The sequence below is a fragment of the Silurus meridionalis genome, chromosome 7, assembly GCF_014805685.1.
Source record: "Silurus meridionalis isolate SWU-2019-XX chromosome 7, ASM1480568v1, whole genome shotgun sequence".
Classification (NCBI taxonomy): Eukaryota; Metazoa; Chordata; class Actinopteri; order Siluriformes; family Siluridae; genus Silurus; species Silurus meridionalis.
The window spans coordinates 25,399,222-25,419,499 of NC_060890.1; the positions used below are offsets into that span (position 1 = coordinate 25,399,222).

The following is a 20,278-nucleotide window of genomic DNA, read 5'->3' on the forward strand; positions in this document are numbered from 1 at the left end:
TTTATTTTTAAGAATGGGAAATGCCTAATGAGAAAAAGCTGAGAATTTGGGTTTCGCGAGACTCAACAATACGTGTTTTGATTTCGGAACGGATACGGATGAAAATATCATGATGCATGGATTAGAATCATGTGGATCTGCACGGGTATGCTGAAGAACAGTCCACCTCTGAGTCTGTGCAGACATTCCTACAGACACATGCCTGGTCCTGCACTCACCCTTCTCCAACCGTGACTGCTTTAGATTCAAGTGCCCAAGGTCTGACAGTTTCTCAAACCTGCCCATCCATCCATTCATTTACCTCTCCAGTGGATCAGAATGGAGAAGATAGAGATAGAATGTGAACGGAATGTGGAGTATTAGTCAAAAAGCCTTAATGTTTAAACCTCAAAAGATGAAAATCTTTTCAGTAGAGTCTGACACCTTCTCAACTTCTTTAGAACATAAAATGTAGATGAAGATGGCATGGTGTTTTTGGATGTGCTGGTATGGAATTTTCACCCAAACCTGTTCCAACATGAAGAAGCTCCTATGCACTAAGTACCTGAGTTCAAGATCTCCTGCTACAAAGCTCTGACCATCAGTCCTATTGAATATGAAGGAATGAATGTGAACGCTGACTGAACCCCAGGCCTCCTCACCTCATGTATGAAGGAGCACAAATCTCCACAAAATCTAGTGGAACATCTTCCAGGAAGAATGGAGCTGCTTATAAGAGCAAATGGAGACTGAATGTGATTAGGGATGTTCAAAAAGAAGCACATAGCAATCTTACGGATGTCGGGATGTGATATGTCAATATAATATATTCAGTTTGGTATTACTAAGAAAGTAAATTATAGTAAAGTAAAGTATAATTGAGCAATTTTTTGATGTTTACAATGTTTTCGAAACAAAGTATAGATTTTTTTTTTTTTGGTTTAAATCTATTAATTAATTCATATTTATATATATATTAATAAGAATCAACCCAATCAGATATGTTGTTTATTTATAAAATAAAAAATTAAATTAAAATATTTTATAAAATAAAATAATAAAATCTAATATCTTTCTATTTATTTTAACTCTTAATTAATTAATGAATTTAAATAATGTTTTATAGTAATTATTTAACTAATTTCTGGAGTTAAAAACCCAACTTAATTACATTGGGATATTTCTTTAGCTACAAACTTAAATCTCAAACACTAATATTTGATGTGTCTGCATTTTTATTATAAAAAGATCTGTACATCCATACATCCTAATTGTTTTTTTCCCCGTGTGTTACTTTCACAGATGAAAATCAGAAGCCGGGCTTTTCAGCCTCGGGTTCCTTCCCTTCTGTTGCTGCATTAAATTGGAAGCTCCAGTTCTCGCCAGAGTCTCTTAAAACTACTACCAGGTTTCTCTCGACAACACATTCCGAGCGCTCAGTGTCACTCGGGTAAAAAAAGAAAAAAAGAAAGACATGCTCAGGTCCTTCAGTATTCAAATAAAGGAGGAAGAATGTAGAAGACACTTTCAGACTTCAGAAAACAGACAAAAAAAAATGCTCTGTGTTCTTTAATAATGCCAGGGAGTGTCTGTGAATGAACTTAAGCTGTTGGCTCTTCCCATCCCTACACCGCTGCCAAGTCGACGTGCCAACCCTCTCCACCCTCCCTTCATCAATCCCACTCGCACCTTTTTTCCTCCTCCGTCCTCTGTCTAGTGAACCCCACCTCAGTTCTGTCTTTCTCATTTTCGCCAGGATCGACTATTTTTTTTCCTCTCAATAACTCTTTCGGTTATATTTTCAGACTGCCTCACTTCCTCACTCATCCCACCACTTCTTTTTCTTCTGCATCTCTCTTCAAGTCTTTTGTTTCCTTTGAATCCGTCTGTAGACCTTTCCAAACAAATCCATCTCTTGTTCTTTCTACCCATCCCTCCCCTTCATTCGTTCCTCAATTTCTTTTAGCCTAATCCTATTGGCTTTATTAAAAGAGTAAGACTGCGCTCGTGGTAAAGACACTCAGGCTTATCAGGTCATGACATCACAAGGCTAATTCACCGGATAGGCTCTACGTGACACGAGTGACACGTCAGATCCCAGCGCTGTCTAGCTTTCATAGCGCTAAAAATCTCGCCCTGCCGTCCTTGTTTAATCCTGCGGGGGCCCATTCGACACATTCATCTCCAGCGTCTCGCTGTGTCGACGGCGGTGACATGTTCTGGGCTCGGGCGCTCGCTGGAAAGCACCGAGAAAGCGTGAGCAAACAGTGGCAGTATTGTGAGAAAAAGAGAAAAGAAAAGCGCAAAAGGAAATTGCAGATTTGCCCTGGTGTGAATTCCGATCGACCCGGCCTCTCTATAGCTTTTAGAACAAAAGAAGTCACTTACGGGCGTGCAGGGAGAATTGTTTTTTCAGGAAGAATTACAGCCGTCTGATCCACCGAATATACACACAATACCTGCAATATACATTACAGCCTTCGGGGATGTATTTCACCATTGCTTTGCTACAGCCATCGAGTTACAGCTCCTTGCTCCGAAAAGGGGGAAAAATCTGGAATAATTTAGACCTCGCTTACCGATTGGAGTCAAATCCCAGGTCGATACAACCTTTTCTAAAGCGACATTCCAGGTAGGTTACAATAAAAGGCTTGTTATTAGAAGCTGTACTGAAAGTCCACTAAATAAAGAGAAGGTTCTAGGAAGATAGATAAATAGACAGACAGACAAGCAATGTTTATTTCAGCACCTTTCTGCAAGTCTCTTATGGTGTCTATGCGAAATTATAACTTCTTATTGTTGAGTTTTTCATCCTGATTGGTCAGAAAGTGTCGATTTAGTTGTAACACGTTTTCGTTTCTATAGTAACAGCTTATTCGCTGAAATTTGTTTGCCGGTTTCCATGTAGCCAACAATAAATTCATTACACGAAGAAATACACGTTTTTGACGTGGTGATGTTTTTCTGAAAGGGGAAATTTGTTAAATGTTTTAGGGAAAGGATTCTCCAGTGTGGCAACTCAAAGGAAGCTGGTGAGGGAAATTTACAGTGAGATACACTATATGGCCAAAAGATTGTTGGCAGCCAACCTTAAGATTTGTGTGTGTTGTTTTGGACATTTTGTTCCACATTTAGTCTACATTTGCAGTTATAATAACGTCTATTCTTTGGGGAATATGTTTCACTAGATCTTATGGCGATTTCAGGAGATTCATTCAGAAACATGGGTGTTAAAGTCAGGTACTGATGTAGGAGATGTGTGGAGGCCTGGGGTGCAGTCAGCGTTCACATTCATCCCAAAGGGGTTCAATAGAGGGTTTATAAGCAGCTCTTTAGCAGGAGAACTTCCACTACAACCTCATGTAAAGCAGATCTTCATGGAGATCGGGTTGTGCACAGGGGCACTGTCATGCTGGAACACGTTTGGGTCTCCTAGTGAAGATAAATGTAATAATAAGGATACTTATTTCCGTCTCTTTGTTACCCCTTTACTTTTCTATCGAGTTAAACATGCTCCTGAGGTACCACTGACCAGTGTTCATGTCCCTTTGTTGCTCTCCGGATCTGCCCATTTCATTCCAATGGTTCAGGACCACAGTTTGCGTGAACAGTTCTGCGTTTCAGCACCTGTCACTGAACAGCACCTCAACAATGATGAACTGTAATGAATGGATATTCGGTGATGAGGATGGGTTCTAATTTGGAGTCTGGTTCCTCTCAAGGATTCTTTCATAAGATGTCTCAGGGAGTTTTTTCTTTTTTTAGTTCTGGGGAAATACAGTGTGCAAGGCAGGAAAACACTTTGTATGATATGCCTGTTTCTTGAACTGCACCATGTGTGCGTGCGCCCACACACACACGCACACACACACACACACACACACAAACAAACACACACACAGACACACACACACACACACACAACCACAACCACACTCATTTCCACCTAAAGACAATGTAGAGTAACTAATCCACCTACCAACATGTCTTTAGGATTGTGTCTCTCTGGATCAAGCCTGGACACTGCTGCTGCTCCACCACGTCCCCCTAAACCTCTCTGAGCGTATTAAGAACAGACACGAAACCTTCTCATCGCTTAAGCATGTCAGGATTCCTCCAGATGACACGCAATGACATCGATTTAAGAACCAGGCAGATCACAGGCTTCTGCCGGTTGCGGTCACGACTCTGAGTAGAAGTTAATGTGGAAAGATCGAAGAATAATAAGAGGACTGGAGCTCTTTAAACATCCTCTCATCTCCGTGTTTATCAGTGGCAGTAAACATACTAATCAACAACACACACACACACACACACACACACACACAAACAAACACACACACAGACACACACACACACACACAACCACAACCACTCATTTCCACCTAAAGACAATGTAGAGTAACTAATCCACCTACCAACATGTCTTTAGGATTGTGTCTCTCTGGATCAAGCCTGGACACTGCTGCTGCTCCACCACGTCCCCTAAACCTCTCTGAGCGTATTAAGAACAGACACGAAACCTTCTCATCGCTTAAGCATGTCAGGATTCCTCCAGATGACACGCAATGACATCGATTTAAGAACCAGGCAGATCACAGGCTTCTGCCGGTTGCGGTCACGACTCTGAGTAGAAGTTAATGTGGAAAGATCGAAGAATAATAAGAGGACTGGAGCTCTTTAAACATCCTCTCATCTCCGTGTTTATCAGTGGCAGTAAACATACTAATCAACAACACACACACACACACACACACACACACACACACACACACACACACACACACACCATGCCAGGGCCACATGGGAGGAGATGACAATGCAAAATCACTTAAAATGCAATTTAGCATGTGACTGCTGAATTTGGGCAACAAATATTTAATGTGCAAAACACCTCTTTTTTGGATCTTCTGCACAATGTTTGCACAGATATACTCTATATTACTATACACCAATCAGCCATAACATTATGACCACCTGCCTAATATTGTGTTGGTCCCCCTTTTGCTGCTAAAACAAAAGGACAAAACTAAAGCTAAACTAAATCGGTTTGAGTTACAGGATCTCGTCTGTTGGATCGGACCACACGGACCAGCCTTCGCTCCTCACGCGCATCAATGAGCCTCATCCCTCACGACCCTGTCGCCGGTTCACCACTGTTCCTTCCTTGGAGCACTTTTGATAGACCACTGCAGACCAGGAACATCCCACAAGAGCTGCAGTTTTGGAGACGCTCTGACCCAGACGTCTAGACGTCACGATTTGTTAGACTCGCTCAAAGCCTTATGCTCGACAATTTTTCCTGCTTCTAACATCAACTTTGAGGACAAAATGTTCACCTGCTGCCTAATACATAAATCCACACACTAACAGGTGCCATGATGAAGAGATCATCAGTGTTCTTCACTTCACCACACCACTATAGAATGTTATAAAGTTATGCATGATCAGTGTGAATACCACATCTTATTACCTTCTGCACCTTCTGCACATTAATCACTCTCGCCCCTGTACATATAGACCCTCAGTAAAATATGACCGCAGTAAAGGTAAAATTGCTCTATTTAAACTTTCACTTGGGCAAAAAGTACAAAAGTTTTAAGTATCTTAAGGATCCAAAGTACTGATTTATTATGGCTATAATGTTCCTATTATCATTTTTATCACAAGATTCTTCACTTAATCACCTCAGTTTATGTGTAAAGACTTGATGTGACCCTCAGCACACTGATCTATTAATAGAATGATATGAATGACTCAAACTAATTGCACAAAGTCACGTGTGTTGTGGTGAGTTCGATTCTGGAGTTTCTTCCTCTCTAAATGTTCTGCTTGCTGTTGAACTGACACTGAACTGTATGTTGATGCTAAGTAGATACCACCAAAGCGCCAATCAAAACAAGTTCATGGTGGATCGCTGTAGTAAGATATTTGACTTGAAAATGTAGTAAAGTGAAAGTTAAACTTTTCCCAAATGGAAATACTTTAGTAAAAGTACAGATATGCGAAAAAGCTACTTAAGTAGATAAAAAAAAAAAAAGTCCACCACTAAAGTCAGGTTGTTCTCAAGGTTTCTTGCTCTTGATTTCTCAGGGAGTTTTGAGGGAGCGTGCTCATTAGGGATGATTTTAAGGAACAAACATACATTCTTTGTATAACCAGTTTATCTCTGTAAAGCTGCTTCGCAACAATGTCCATTGATAAAAGTGCTCTACAAATAAAAAAGAATTGAATTAAGAAACAAGTCAAATTCATTCTGCTCTCCGAGTTTCATGTAAACATGTGTGTGCTTGCACTTTCTCGTGCCTCTCTCTCAGACCATCTCCAGTGACGATCAGGAGCATTAGATGAGCGTTGCAGGTGACGGGTCGATGTTGTGGGGGCAGGAATGAGACCATATCACAGCCATCAGTTTCGTGCAGACTTTAAACAGCAGCCTAATGCTACCGGAGGAAAGCGTGACTTATGACTCAGCCAGATATCTGTCCACTCTCGCGTCTGAGAAACACGAGACAAAGACAGAGAGAGAGGGAGAGAGAGCGAGAGAGAGAGAGAGAGAGAGAGTCATGTTGAAAGCATTTCCCTGATGTGTTATCACTTAAATCCCTTTCAGACTGTACACAGGTAACTCTAAATCTCTGGCCCATCACTAGCCTGATCCACTGCCAGCTCCGCTTGAGCTTGGTGCACTTCAGCCGTGGAGAAACCTTGGAGTGATTAGAAGTAAACAACTTTATAATCACGGTCTTCTAATTAGTAATCTTCTCCTGAGCCAAATGGAAACTCTTTGTGTCTGTGGTAATCTCGGGAGAGTGCATCTCATCATCTGTTAGCCTTTTTTCACAGGATGGCGCAGCACAACCCGGCGCAGGGGCTGAAATGAAAGCCAGAATTTGGCGTACCCTGGTTGAGTACCTGTGTCTGCTTCCCATTAGCGGTACCCAAGACAGGAGGAGTTCTCTGGAGGTTGTGAGAAGGTTACATCATTTCCCATGTGATGCTTGTCTAAGTAAAAATGACATTAGTATTTATAAAGAAGCTTCAGGGACTGATTTAGAGTTTACCCAATATTCCAGCATGAGTAGTTTGAACATCAGATCTTCAGGGTACATGGATCTTTTAGGTAACCCAGTTGATTTCAAAGTTAAATCCAAGATGTTTTAGTTACAATCAGTAACCTACTCACCATTAGAAAAGTTATTATTTTTATTAGTGCTTACGTAGGAAGTTCATGGAGCTCTAATTGCCTGGTCACTTGGGTTGCGTTTTTGGGAAACCCGATTGGTCAGTGAAAACGAGGCCAACATTTCTGAAAAAGTTCCAAGTTTGTTGAAAAGGTTCCTGCAGTGAGAATACACCCAAAAGGTCCAGCATTTCTTAAGAAGTTCCTACAGTGGAAACACATCAAATTGCGGACAAAGTTCCCAGCTTCCTGAAAACAACTGTGTAGCTTGATGCTTCTCAAGTTCTAGGTCCCTCAAAAATACTCCAACAGTAGAAACACACCTAAAGTCTCTGAGTTCCATGTGGTCACGGTTCCAGAGTTCCAGGAAAAAATTCCTGCTAGCTTCGTAGTTCTCAAGGCCTAAATAAGTTCTTGCAGTGCAAAACTTCAGAGAACCTTTCCAGCATTGACAATGTGCCTAAAGGTTCCGGAGTTTGTAAAGTCCCTACACAAACACTTCCTGGGTTCTTGATCTCTTGACAAAGTTCACATTCCTGACAATTGGGGTTGATTTTTTTTGAAGGTCCACAAACTGCATCCTGAGAGTTCTTGCAGTGCATGTGTACAAAAAGGATCTAAGTTCCTGAAATGTTTTCATCAATGGAATTGCACTTAAAGGTTCCTGAGTGCCTAAGGTTCCTGACAAAGTTCCCTAAAAGAATATGCCCATAATTGCAGTGTATCTACAGTTCCTGACAATGTGCTTTGGCTTGATAAAAAAATATATATACATTTCTTCTTCTACATTGTGAAAGAGTTCTTATATTGCAAGTCTGCAGGAAAGTACCAAAGTCCCTGAAAGGTTTTCAACATAGGTTCCTGAGTTCCTAAAGTTCTTGACATTTTCAACAATGGAACTGCACTTAAAGGTTCCTGAGTTTCTAAAATTCTTGAGAAAGTTCATTGAAAATGTGCCACAATAATAGTGTATCTAAAGTTCCTGACAATGTCCATGTGCTTGATTTAAAAATAAAAAAAAAGGTTCTTGCTGTAGATACACAAAAGTTCCTGCATCCTGAAACAGTTGTTTCAGTGCATGTGTGCAGAAAACTGCCCACGTTCCTGAAACATTTCCAGCAATAGAATTGCACCCAAAAGTTCAGAAGTTCCTAAAGTTTCTGATAAAGTTCCTCGAAGAGGTACAGTAACCACAGTGGCAGTGTACCTAAAGTTCCTGGATTCCTGGAAAGGTTCCTTCTGTGGAAATGTATCTAAAGCAGAGAGCTTGTAGTGTATTAATGTCCAATCTCACACTTCCTTCTTCACACTTGCATGTGGAGGATTCATGTCTCAGGTGAATTTACCTGTGCTGAACATCACTACAGAGCTGCAGTCTACCAGAGGAGATTTTTTTTTAAGGGAATTAGACTCTGGTATGCTATAAGTGAGTGACTGGCACGTACGGGTCTCGGAGATCTTGTCAGACATTACTGTTTTTATTTAACATACTTCTGCCTCCAGTCTCTGCTTAATGTCAACTGAGAAGCTCTTTCCATGTTGTAAAACACACAGAGTGCACAACAGGAGAACCCTGCTGGAAACTACAACGTACCATAACGTACCATGATACACTGTATGGACAAAAGTACTGGGACTCCAGATTTTCCAGCTATATGGTTGGATGCACACAATTGTAAAAGACGTCTTTGGATGCAGCATGAAATTGTGAGTTGTAATGGAAGATCTCCTGCTATAGAGCTTCAACCCTGTTAAACACATTAGGATGAATGTGAACACTAGAAGGCCTCCTCACCTCCATCAGTACCTGAGTTAACTAACACCCTTGTGTCTGAACAAATGTCCACAAAATCTAATGGAACGTCTTCCCTGAACAGCAATTTGGGATCTACATGTGAAATGGAATCTACAAACAGGACGCTAATTTTTATGGTCCGGTGTCTGAAAAAGTGTATAGTGTATAAATGTCATGCGTTTTCTTTTCTAGCTTTCTTTCCGCTCGGTTCTCATCACTGCCCCGAGATGTAATTCCTTATAACGGGAAAAAAAACCATCCTGACTTCCAAGACAATAAGAGTAATCTCACGGGTCCCGGCCATCTCGTTTCATTTCAAACGCTCTCATTATGACCTAACGGCGCTCTATAAATAGCACCCCCTCTTCTTTTATAATCGAGGGAAATGGCTTACTGCTGTTGGCTCGAACAAACGTCCCATCAGTTTTTCTAGCCGCTAAATAATGATGGATGGATGAAGCCATTATGATTCATTGACACATAACAGGTGGCGAACGGCAAGGCTTAAATCTTAGACTCCCCAAGAAGCTGTTTTTTTTCTGCTTTTACACACAAGGGGTCATTTTCAGCTACTACAATTTCCTTTTAAGAAAATCCGAGTGCTTGGACACATCTGTCTTCCATCTGAAGCATTTCATTCTTCCTCAAGCATGATGGTATTTCTAATGACGTCCACCGTATTAACGAACACGTTCATGAGAACACACACACACACACACACACACACACACACACACACACACACACACACGGTGTTCTGGTGACTAGTAAAAGCAGATAGAAAACAGTCCATTGCTCCACTATGATTCACACAACACCAGAAGCAGTTCTCCATAACCGGTCCTCACAATGCACACATTCTAACACACACACACACACACACACACACACACACACACACATACACATTTACATTTACACACACGGTGTGTTCTGGTAACTAGTAAAAGCAGATAGAAAACACTCTGTTGCTCTACTTGATCCACCCAACACCAGAACCAGTTCTCTATAACTGGTCTTCACAATTTACACACACACACACACTTTATGTAGCATTACACAGCAAGCAGCTCACACAGGACGTCCTGAACCCTCACACTGGTGAAAGATAAACACAGAGCCAGATTCCAGGCATTTAATATCCCGTTAAAGCGTCATTTAAAAGAAAATCCCTGGCATGTGCTCTGGAATTCTCCTGCTCCAGGTTTTCAGTGACGTTCCCAACAGAGTTCTCTTTTTCATTTTAGTTTTAATTTATAGATTTTTGGTTCACTCAGGAGGAGTTCCTCCATACAGTTGCATACGGTTAAGCTCTGGAAGGTGGCACTTCTCTGCTCCCAGATTTTCGTTCCTGAACTCAAACACATTCTTGTCACTTCCATGATGAGGTTCCTGTATTTCTTTGCTTGCATCATATTTAGTGCTATTTGCATTTCATTGTCTTTTCTATGTTTACGCTGCTCAGTGACCAATCTGAATCTTATCTCTCCTCGATACTGGCTTTTAAGAGTTGAAACGAGGTTCCTAAGAAACTTCCTGCAGTGTAAGTGTGCGGATATTAAAAGAGCTCTATAGCAGGAGATCTTCCACTCCAACCTGTGTAAAGCAGATCTTCATGGAGCTGGCTTTGTACACAGGATTGTGCATTGTCATGCTGGATCAGCTTTAAGGATTCTAGTTCAAGTAAAGGGACAATGTCATGTTACAGCATCCAAATACGTCCTATACAATTGTGTGCCTGAAACTTTGCTGTAACAGATTGAGGAAGGAATCAAGTCAAGTTTATTTGTATAGCGCTTTTCACAAAAGACATTGTCTCAAAGCAGCTTTACACAAATCAACAGTGAAGGTGAATGGTGTGTGTGTGTATTTATCCCTGATGAGCAAGCCGTGGCGACTGTGGCAAGGAAAAACTCCCCTTAGATGTTATGAGGAAGAAACCTTGAGAGGAACCAGACTCAAAAGGGGAACCCATCCTCATCTGGGTGACATCAAGAGTTTGATCATAAATCTTTCAACAATACAGAACACTGGACAGTGAGAACTAACATGATTACTGGAGTATAAGATTATAAGTGATGTTCTTTCTGCAGTCTTATACAGTCTATATGGTTAGTAGCTCCGAGTTTTATGAGCTCAGCATTTGTGATCACCACAGATCCAGCATCAGCTCAGAAGAACCACATACGGCTAGAAACAGTCGGGTGTCCCAATACTTTTGGTACCATATTTCTGAATGAAACACACAAATGAAAATCTATTTATTTATTTTTTTTTATGAAAAAGGCATAATAATCCACACACACACACACACACACACACACACACACACACACACACACACACACACACGCACACACATGAAGTCGCTAAGCGCTAGTGTTCGTGCTAGCCGAGAGCGCTAAGACAGACAGAGAGACAGTGAAGGCTGTAAAAAAAAGCCACACTGTTCAGGTCTGAAATTTCAGCCTCCTGCTGTAAGCGTCTGAATGCCTGCAGTATGAGAATATTCTGAAATGCCAGTAGGAAAGAGAGAGAGACAGAACGTGATATCTTTAAAGGAAATGATGCAAGTCCCTGAAGCTGAAGACATCTCCTGTTCTCCTCATCACACCAGGAAAAAAACAGTGAATTTTAATGTCCTTTTAATCATTCTATCGTTTTTATGGGTTTCTCTCTTTTATTTTTTACAATTCAGGGTCGATCTCTAAATCTGGATCAAGCAGGTGTCTTGCTAGCACTCGTCGTGGAAAGATTAATTTTTTTCCATCCGTGTCGTGTTCACTCTGAACCTTATTAAGCCTCCAGGCTCAGGATCAACAGAACTTTATCATTTTCGGAATTGCAGTCAAAACAATGCGTCAGAATCACGTCATGCTTCAGCAATGAAATTGACATTTATGCCATTTGGCAGACGCACTTATCCAGATCAACTGAGCAGTTGAGGGTTGAGGGCCTCGTTCAAGGGCCCTTCAGTAGCAGCCTGGTGCCAGGATTTAAACTTACGACCTTCCAATCCAGACTCCAATGCCTTAACCACTGAATGAGTCTCAACAAATCTCCCTAAAATCTAGTGGAACATCTTCCCAGAAGAGTGAAGGTTACTAAAAGGAGTGAGAAATATAAGATAACGGAACCAAGTCAATCTTTTGAAATAGCAGGTAGGCATTTAATACTCAAAATACTCAAAAACAACCATTCACAACTGCTGTTTCTCCATCATTGTACATTTGCAAGACCCTGGCATGGAGGAGTCTGTGTTTTGGTGTTGAATCTATAATGATCTCAGATGTTAAGCTATTTTATGAGTTGCTCAGGAGATCCTGGCTCCACAACTGACTGTATAAGACTGTAGAAAGCACATTACTCAAGTTTTTAATGTTTTTAATGGTTCATAATCACACTTTTGGTGTCAGCCAGGGCTTAGAGTCTGGTTCCTCTAAAGGTTCCTTTCTGGTTCCTCATAAAGGTCATCAGCTCATCAGCGATAAATACACATGAATTTAAATAGAAGTGAATTTGTTCCTATAATTCTAACATTCTGTAAAGCTGATTCGAGACAATGTCGTAAAAATAAGTATTACATTTCATTGAGCATTTACAATAAATCAAGTTAAGAAGTCAGGGTTAAAAGTAGATTTGAGATGATAGATACTAAATGTGAGATATGAAGTCAATATTTTGAGTTAAATCCGAGTTTCCACATGTCGCCGCTGTCAGAATTCTATCCGATAAGTCTGTGAGGCAGAGCGAGTGCTACTGTAACACTCAGAGGAGCTACTGCCAGTGAGCATGAATCTCACACCGAGTGTACCACGAGACACGACGTGAACCCTCTGACCCTGACACTCGTCTCCTTCAGGGCTTTGACAGCTATCTTCTGCTCGTTGCACTGTGGCTGGTTTGAAGGCGTGTAACCCAAGACGGTGTTGTGTCTACGTCTCTTCTCCTCAGATTAAACACGACAGAGATAAGAAGGGAAAAAAAAACATTTGGGAGGATTTAAGAAAATGAATTGATGAGTGGCTGAGAAAGGACTGATATCAATAAGCTTCTGATGTATTATTAATACGGACAAAGGTGATGGAACACACACGACTTTACCAGCCATATGAGGTTCTTCCACAAAGAAACTTGAAGGCACACAACTGTATTAGACGTTAACAGGTGCAAGAGCATTGCATTTTCCTTTCACTTGAACTAGGAGACTCAAACCTGTTCCAGCATGACATTTTGTGCACAAAGCCAGCTCCATGAAGATCTGCTTTACATGGGTTGGTGTGGAAGATCTCCTGCTATAGAGCTCCAACCCTATTTGTACTTCCTGATCGATAATCAACCGATAGTTTGTAAGATTGATACTGGATAAAAAAATAAATAAATACAAAAAAACGTAACACTCCATGTAGAAATACTACTGAACTTTATTCAAAATATAAAAAATAAAGTTCTGAATCATGAAAATGAGCTCAGTAAAATAAACGTGAATATATTAATGAATAAATATAATGATGTAACGAATATTGAATAAATATAATATAGCACTCTCTGTGCTTCGCGCAGTCTCGCGTGTAAAAACAAACAGCACGTTGTATGGTTACTTGCCTCTAGAGGCCGCTCTTGTAATGACAGCGGACCAGAAGCTGGAAAAACTATCTATATGGATTTATGGATAGTTGATTTCCAGCAATCAACTTTCGAAGGTGCATAATCGGCGAAACCGATGAATCATTAGACCTCTACCCTAGACTTCCTCACCCTCATTAATCCCTGACTTTACTAACACCCTTGTGTCCACATGAGTCTCCTAGAATCTCCACAAAATCTACTAGAACATCTTTTGAGAAGAGTTGAGCTTATTATAAGAGCAAATGAAGACTCAATGTAAAATTGGATTATGCAAAAAGAAGAACATAGCAATATTACGCTCTGTTCATATAGTGCATATTTCCAAACTACCACAAGTATAACCTCAGTGACCTTCACACCAGCTATTATTCGGGTCCATTGAAGAGCCCTCACTAGGACAGTAATCCAGCTGTGTGTACACAATTTTACAGGATTTATTTTAAAATGCAGAGAAAATGCAGCTATTCTTCATTATTACTTGAGTACATCTGTGATTTCAGTTCTCTCTGAATCCTTGATGTCTCTGTGGTGAAATCGAGACACAGCTTGACCTGACGTGTTGGGAAAGAGCCACTGGTACGCTACGAAGTCTGTTTCTCTAAATCGAGCCAAAATTACCGACTGAGCTCAAAAACATCAATCTACATGGATTGAACTACAGAGATTCCTGAGGAAATGGATGCTTCTGGTGGTCTAAAGCAAGTTCTGACCTTCTAGGTAAATTATTACAACAGAGCTTTCTGATCAGAAAGAGCTCCAACCACCACCCTTTACCCAACATTAGGAAGCTAGGGTCAGATTGCAGGGTCAGCCAGGATACAGCACCCATGGAGCACAGAGGGTTAAGGGTCTTGCTCAAGGGCCCCAAAGGTGGCAATTCGGTGATTTGGCTTGAACCTCTGACCTTCCAATCAGTAACCCAGAGCCTTAACCACTGAGCTCCCACTTTCATTGATTATAACCCTTGATTACGAAGTACCCCTGCTAAATGCTGTACACGTGACGGGTTCTACACCTTTATAAAGAATGTTAACCACTAGCGTGATCTTAAAAAGGCTTAATTGGTCAAATATTTATAGGTAATTTGCTTGCAATTAAGTTTTTTAACTTCGGAAACTTTGGAATATTTGGAACATTTGGAATATTGGGTTTGTACTAAGGGGTGTAACGATACATGTATTTATACTGAACAGTTCATGTTGTTTGACATGAGGAACATTGTTAAAATCTGAGTTTCCTCAGGAACGTATTAAGTGGCGGACCGCATGTATGTATAGTCACTGCCTCACACTTTGAGCGCAGCGTCACTACTTAATTTGTAGCGGAAACACGATTTGTACGTTTTGTACGATTTGCATTCGTGAAATCGTTAATGTCATCGCCAATGTCTTTGCGACACTTTAGCGATATGAATTCTTTAGCGTTTTACGTACGGCTTCAAGGATTTTTCCTAAAAGGAGAAAATCCTGACAATTCCGCACATCCAGGAAGTGAATGAATAAATAAAAGAATAAAGGAATGGATTAATTTATGATTAAATAAATTGAATGAGCAATTTTGTGTGTTTCATGAATGAAGACATTTGTTAAAGTGTGCTGAAATCAGTAGAACACTTCGAATCGAACATATCTTTCAAAAATATTAAATATAAAAACACACATGCACACTCACACGTCCACACACACTCACACGTCCACACACACTTATAAACACATCTGTATTTCCCACATTAAGTCTAACAAATGTAAACGATTTCATACAATTTTTCTATTTATTTAATTTGATTTAATCGATTACATTTTTCCCCAATTTAATCAATTGCTCAATTTTATCAGTATAATTAAAGTGTATTGCATTAATTTGATTTACCCTATTTTACACCAAGCAGGAATTTATTTTTAAATTGTTTTTAGAAATGTAAACTGCTAATGTTCACAAATGTTAATAATAATAAACAACATTAATTAAAAAAGTCGAAATTTTATGCATTGCTTTTTCTTCCCCTAACGGTACCGAAGTGAACCGAACCACAACTTAAAACCCGAAGAAAGTACCGAAGCGTGAATTTAGTGTACCGTCACACCTCTCGTTACTACATAGAACTCTTAAGGTTTCCTTTTTGAAAGATTTTTATGAACCTTTTATGATTCCATATTTGTACACAAATTTATTTCATTTAGTAGCCCTTTTTGGCATAAATACAAACAGCTACACTGAAGATCAGATAAAACGTTGTATAAATAATAAATGCACAAATCATTCATGATCCAGTAACAAACAAAAATCCAAACAAACCAGTCCTGATTAGAAGGTGTTGAGTTCTGCCCCCACCACCTACATTTATGACAATTGGACTCAGAAGGTCACATGTTCAAATCCCCAAACCACCAAATACGTCTGCTAATACATTAATAGTAGTTGACAGATGCCCTTCTCCAGAGTGACTGACAATTGAGGATCTGAGGGTTAAAAGCCTTACCCAAGGGCTCAGTGGTGGCAGTTTGGTGTTGCTGGGATTTAAACCCTGACTTTACCAACAGAAGGTCAACATTTCATCTGCTGAGCTACCACTTCCACCAAGCAACATCTAACAAAGCCCTCACCATTAACCCAGACCTTCTTCCTGACAGGAATTACCTTCATCACAAGCATAAGGATAGAATAAAATATCATTTACTGTACTGAAAAGACCTACAGATGTTATGTGGCTTGATTTCTTCTTTCAAGCTTCTGGAAACCTGAACCATCATCTAGTGCCATCGTCTAACAGACAGTAAGTGAAAACAAATCACAGGAGGGTATTGTCCCTGCTATTTTTGCATTAAATGCACTTGACTGTGTGTTTAAATCTAAAACGCAGCTTAATTTCTTACAATGTTCACTTTAAAAGTCTGTGTGAGATAAAAAGGAAAAGAAAGAACACATCTATAGCAACTATTTAACAATACAACACACCAATCTCTGAGGTCTTACAGTCAGACCACATTTCTACACAGAGACACCCGGAGAACATGCCCACGATCATGTCTTACCCGTACGGTAGACAAAGTTGGCCTCTGTTTCCGAGCAGGAAGGTGAGAGGAGATCTTCGTCGTATTCGTTGGAGCTGAAGGATCCGGAGTGGTTCCTCCTGCGTGCGTCCGTCACACCGTTAGCCACCATCACGTGACGCAGCGAGTCATTCAGGTAGCGATGTAGAAGACTGCTCTTGTATTTTGGCGGAGACACGTAGTCCTCAGCCAATGAGGCGTCAGCGGCTGCCCGAAGGCCCGCCCCCACACCGCTGCCTTCTTTTTTAATTACGCTCTGGTACATGGGTTTGCTGAACTCACCTGTCTGGGCTCGAGCAGCCGGGTCACCATCTGAAGACGGAGAACAACAGGTCACATGAGTGTTCAGTGTATTGCATCGATAGCTATCAAAAAGTACCAGATAAACACGGTTTACAGATGAAGTGTTCCCAAAAACTTTTAAAAAGTGAGAACATTTCATCAAAAGTTCTGTACGTGGATGTTCCTGGATTTCAACTTGGGATTCTGTTAAAAAAAGAAATACCTCTCTAAATAGAGTTTTTGAGGGAACCCAGAGGTCCAAACTGAACCAAGTTGTTAGCTAGATCTTCATTTTTAAAGATCTTGCTGTCTGAAGGGGTTCAAATGAAAATCATTGAATAATTTCAGTGAGTTTCAATCCCCCCAGACAGACAAACTGAACTCAATTTAATTCAGTTCAATTAATTTGTATTTGTAGAGAGAGATTAGCAATGGACATGGTCTCAGAGCACAGATAAAAATGATTTTCCTAAATTATTTAAAGAGATAAAACGATTATAACCATACAGAAATCAGATTTTATGGTGTTATATGAACATATACAATATAAATAAAATGATAGTTAATATATGTGAACATATTTGTAGTTCTATTGGTTGCTTGAGACATATACACTATTTCCAAAAGTATTGGGACACCTGGTCATGAGTGCGGTATGTGATTTTTGAGCATCGCATTCCACATTTAGTCCTAATCTGCTCTTATAATTCCTTTCACTCTTCTTCACCTTACATTTACAAATGTATGGTGTTTAGCAGATAACTTTATCCAGACTGATTAATTCTCTCATTCATAAAACTGAGCAGTGGAAAGTCTTGCTCCAGGGCCCAGCAGTGGAGGTTTGCTGGCTCTGGGATTTGAACTCACAACCTTTAACCTTATTTGGTGTAGCTATAAGTGTAGCTTTCTAAATCTTTCTAAATCTTTAACATGAATCAGAAATCCACTATTTCAACTCAATTTAAAGCTGCTTTTCTGTAATCTGTAATGATATTAGACACATAACTCAGATCTGTAATTAGAGCCACAAAAAAGTCCAAAAGACAGTGCATGAACGAAGGATGGAGAGACAGAATAAAAGGATGGAAGTAGGGACAGATGGACAGAATCGAGTAAGGAATCTGATATGTTGCTATATGACAAGTGCATGAGAAAGGATGAAATCGTCTTAATATTCGATGAGGGAAGGAGGGATGGACAGATTGAAGGAAGGACAGATTGACGAAATGGAGGATGGATCCATCGTGATATCTGACAAATGTAGAGAGAAAGGAAGGACAGAATAGAGGAAAGAGCCATTCTGATATATGACAAGTGAAGGAAGGATGGATAATGTACATATAGATAAAAGAGAAGAGAAGCCCACTGTACAGAGTTCTATCAGGTTCCCAACCCCAAATATCATTTCCAGACTCTTGTTCTTTCTAAAAAGGTAAAAGTTCTGAGTTTTGTTGGTGAAAGAGAATAAATGCACTTCAAGCTTCTCCATAGCTTGCTGAAGGGTTCCTTTTTGGATGGAACCTCATTCTCCTAGAGCGCACTCACGCCCTGGAACAGTCCGAGAACTTTTCAAGTGAACTGAACCATCTGGATTGGATTGTGCTGAATTAAAATCAAAACGTCCACACGTGTCGGACATGCTATAAGTGAGACAGACAGGCAAGACACAGCGCTGAAAGGCAGAGTTCCTCCAGCGAGGCCGGGTCAGAACCAGACCGAAGCGCGGATCAGTTCCATGCCAAATCTGCTACGGCTTTTGTTTGGGACACAACACCGTGCTGTCCTGCCAAAACCCAATTATAATCCCAGCCTCCGCTTATCAGAACCACATGCACGTATCGGACTTCCTCAAACAGCAGCCATGTTCTTACTGCTGTACGCTGGGTCTCCACAATAAGCAGCTCCTACAGCCGGGGTTCAGAGGAACCACATGGGAAAACACACGTCTCCTGTCCTCTTGGTTTAGAGTCCAGTAAAATGTAGAGAAACCCCGTAATTCAACAAAGACAATTCCCCAAACCCGTCTTGTTAAAAATTCAACAAATTAAAAATGTATTTTTTACTGCTAAAAAAAACCAGGAACTTTTCCACACATGCACCTTCATTAAATATCCCAGGACCTATAAATATCCACTCATCCACATCATGGACTCCATTTCATAAAATTGGCCAGTAAGACCCTGGAACGAGGTGCTGCTGGTTTATTAGTGAACATCTCCTGCTGAAGGGGTTCAGTGAGGGCGTGGGTCTGCTCTGGAATGGGGAGGGTTTGCACACACCTCTGGTTTTAACCAGATCTTTCTGGCAATCTCCTTCAGGATTGATGGATAGACAGACGGAAAGAAAAACAAACTGATGGAATAGAGGAAAGAAGCATCTTGATGTATGATCATTGAAGAAAGGAAGGAAGGATGAAATCATCCTGATGTACAAGAAGTGAAGAAAGATACAAGGATGGACAGACAGAAGAAAGACAGGGAGAGAGAAAGAATAGTGCTGCTCCTGGGTGTGTGTGTGTGTGTGTGTGTGTGTGTGTGTGTGTGTGTGTGTGTGTGTGTGTGTGTGTGTGTGTTTGTGTGTACACGAACCTTCTGAGCAGGAGTCATCACTGCTGATGCTGAGTCTCTCAGCGTTGCCCTGGACGTATTTGTTGTAAAGTTTGATTCTGAGAGCCCAGCTGAGGTCCGGCTGCCGCACCGTGTTCTTCAACCGCCGTCGCGCGTTCGCAAACCAGTTAGACACCTGACACACACACACACACACACACACACACACACACACACACACACACACACACACACACACATAAGCTTACTCAAGCACCAGATCAGGTTACTGTAACAATTTGTTTTCTTCATTATGAAGAGTGGTTCTTAATTGTGAGCGCGTGCACACACGCATACACACACACACACACACACACACACACACACACACACACACACACACACACAAATCCAACAATGGAGGAAGAAACCATCTTGTTATCCAAGTGAAAGAAGACAGGATCTAAGGAAGGAAGGCAGATGGACAGAATAGAGGACAGAACCATCTTGATATCTGACAAGTGAATGAAGAAGGATGGAAAAAAGGAGAAATGGATGGAATGAAGGAAGGAACCATTTTGCTGTATGATGCATGAAGGAATGAGGGATAGATAGAAGTAAAGAAGGACAGACAGATAAAAGTGAAGATAGGAGGAAATCATCTCGTTATATGATAAGTGAAGGAAGGATGGACGGCAGGACAGAAGACTGACGTAATGGAGGACGGAACCATATTGATATCTGACAGGTGAAGGAAGGAAGGAAGGAAGGAGAGATGGATGGAACAGAGGAAAGAACCATCTTGATATACACT

The 20,278-nt window shown here is 40.7% G+C and overlaps 1 protein-coding gene across 4 annotated transcripts in view; it reads right to left on the reverse strand.

Moving 5' to 3' along the window:
* mkxa (mohawk homeobox a) overlaps window positions 1-20,278 on the reverse strand; it is a 42,939-nt gene that overhangs the window by 11,584 nt on the left and 11,077 nt on the right. For all 4 annotated transcript variants that reach the window (XM_046853308.1, XM_046853309.1, XM_046853310.1 and 1 more), the window contains exons 4-5: window positions 19,507-19,660; window positions 16,619-16,948 (exon numbers count right to left, since the gene is read on the reverse strand). In XM_046853308.1, the coding sequence (XP_046709264.1) occupies window positions 16,619-16,948; window positions 19,507-19,660 (484 nt within the window). The remainder of the gene's footprint in view (window positions 1-16,618; window positions 16,949-19,506; window positions 19,661-20,278) is intronic.